The sequence below is a fragment of the Penaeus monodon genome, chromosome 34 (genome assembly GCF_015228065.2).
Source record: "Penaeus monodon isolate SGIC_2016 chromosome 34, NSTDA_Pmon_1, whole genome shotgun sequence".
NCBI classification, from domain to species: Eukaryota; Metazoa; Arthropoda; class Malacostraca; order Decapoda; family Penaeidae; genus Penaeus; species Penaeus monodon.
In genome coordinates this window covers 26,265,089-26,265,302 of record NC_051419.1, presented here as the reverse complement: position 1 = coordinate 26,265,302, position 214 = coordinate 26,265,089, and the positions used below count along the sequence as shown (strand labels likewise).

General features: G+C 56.1%; 1 protein-coding gene across 1 annotated transcript in view; it reads left to right on the top strand.

The window, feature by feature from the left end:
• Positions 1-214, top strand: part of LOC119594865 (ionotropic receptor 93a-like) — a 36,843-nt gene that overhangs the window by 10,262 nt on the left and 26,367 nt on the right. Inside the window, 1 exon segment of the mRNA XM_037943945.1 lies at positions 3-203. Within this exon segment, the coding sequence (XP_037799873.1) occupies positions 3-203 (201 nt within the window).

Here is a 214-nt window from a genome sequence, read left to right as displayed (position 1 = left end):
AGGAAAAGCTCAAAGAATCGGAGGAGTGCTCTCGCTGCACGCGCTGGGGCTTGCAAGCTGCAGAGGTCATGGACTCGGAGAGGTTCGAGTTGCTCAACGTTGCAGACTGGCGACCTATGACCGGACTTAACCTCATGGATGACCTTTTCCCGCACGTCACAGGAGGTTTTCGAGGACGCACCATCCCTGTGACCTCGGTTCATGTGAGATGACC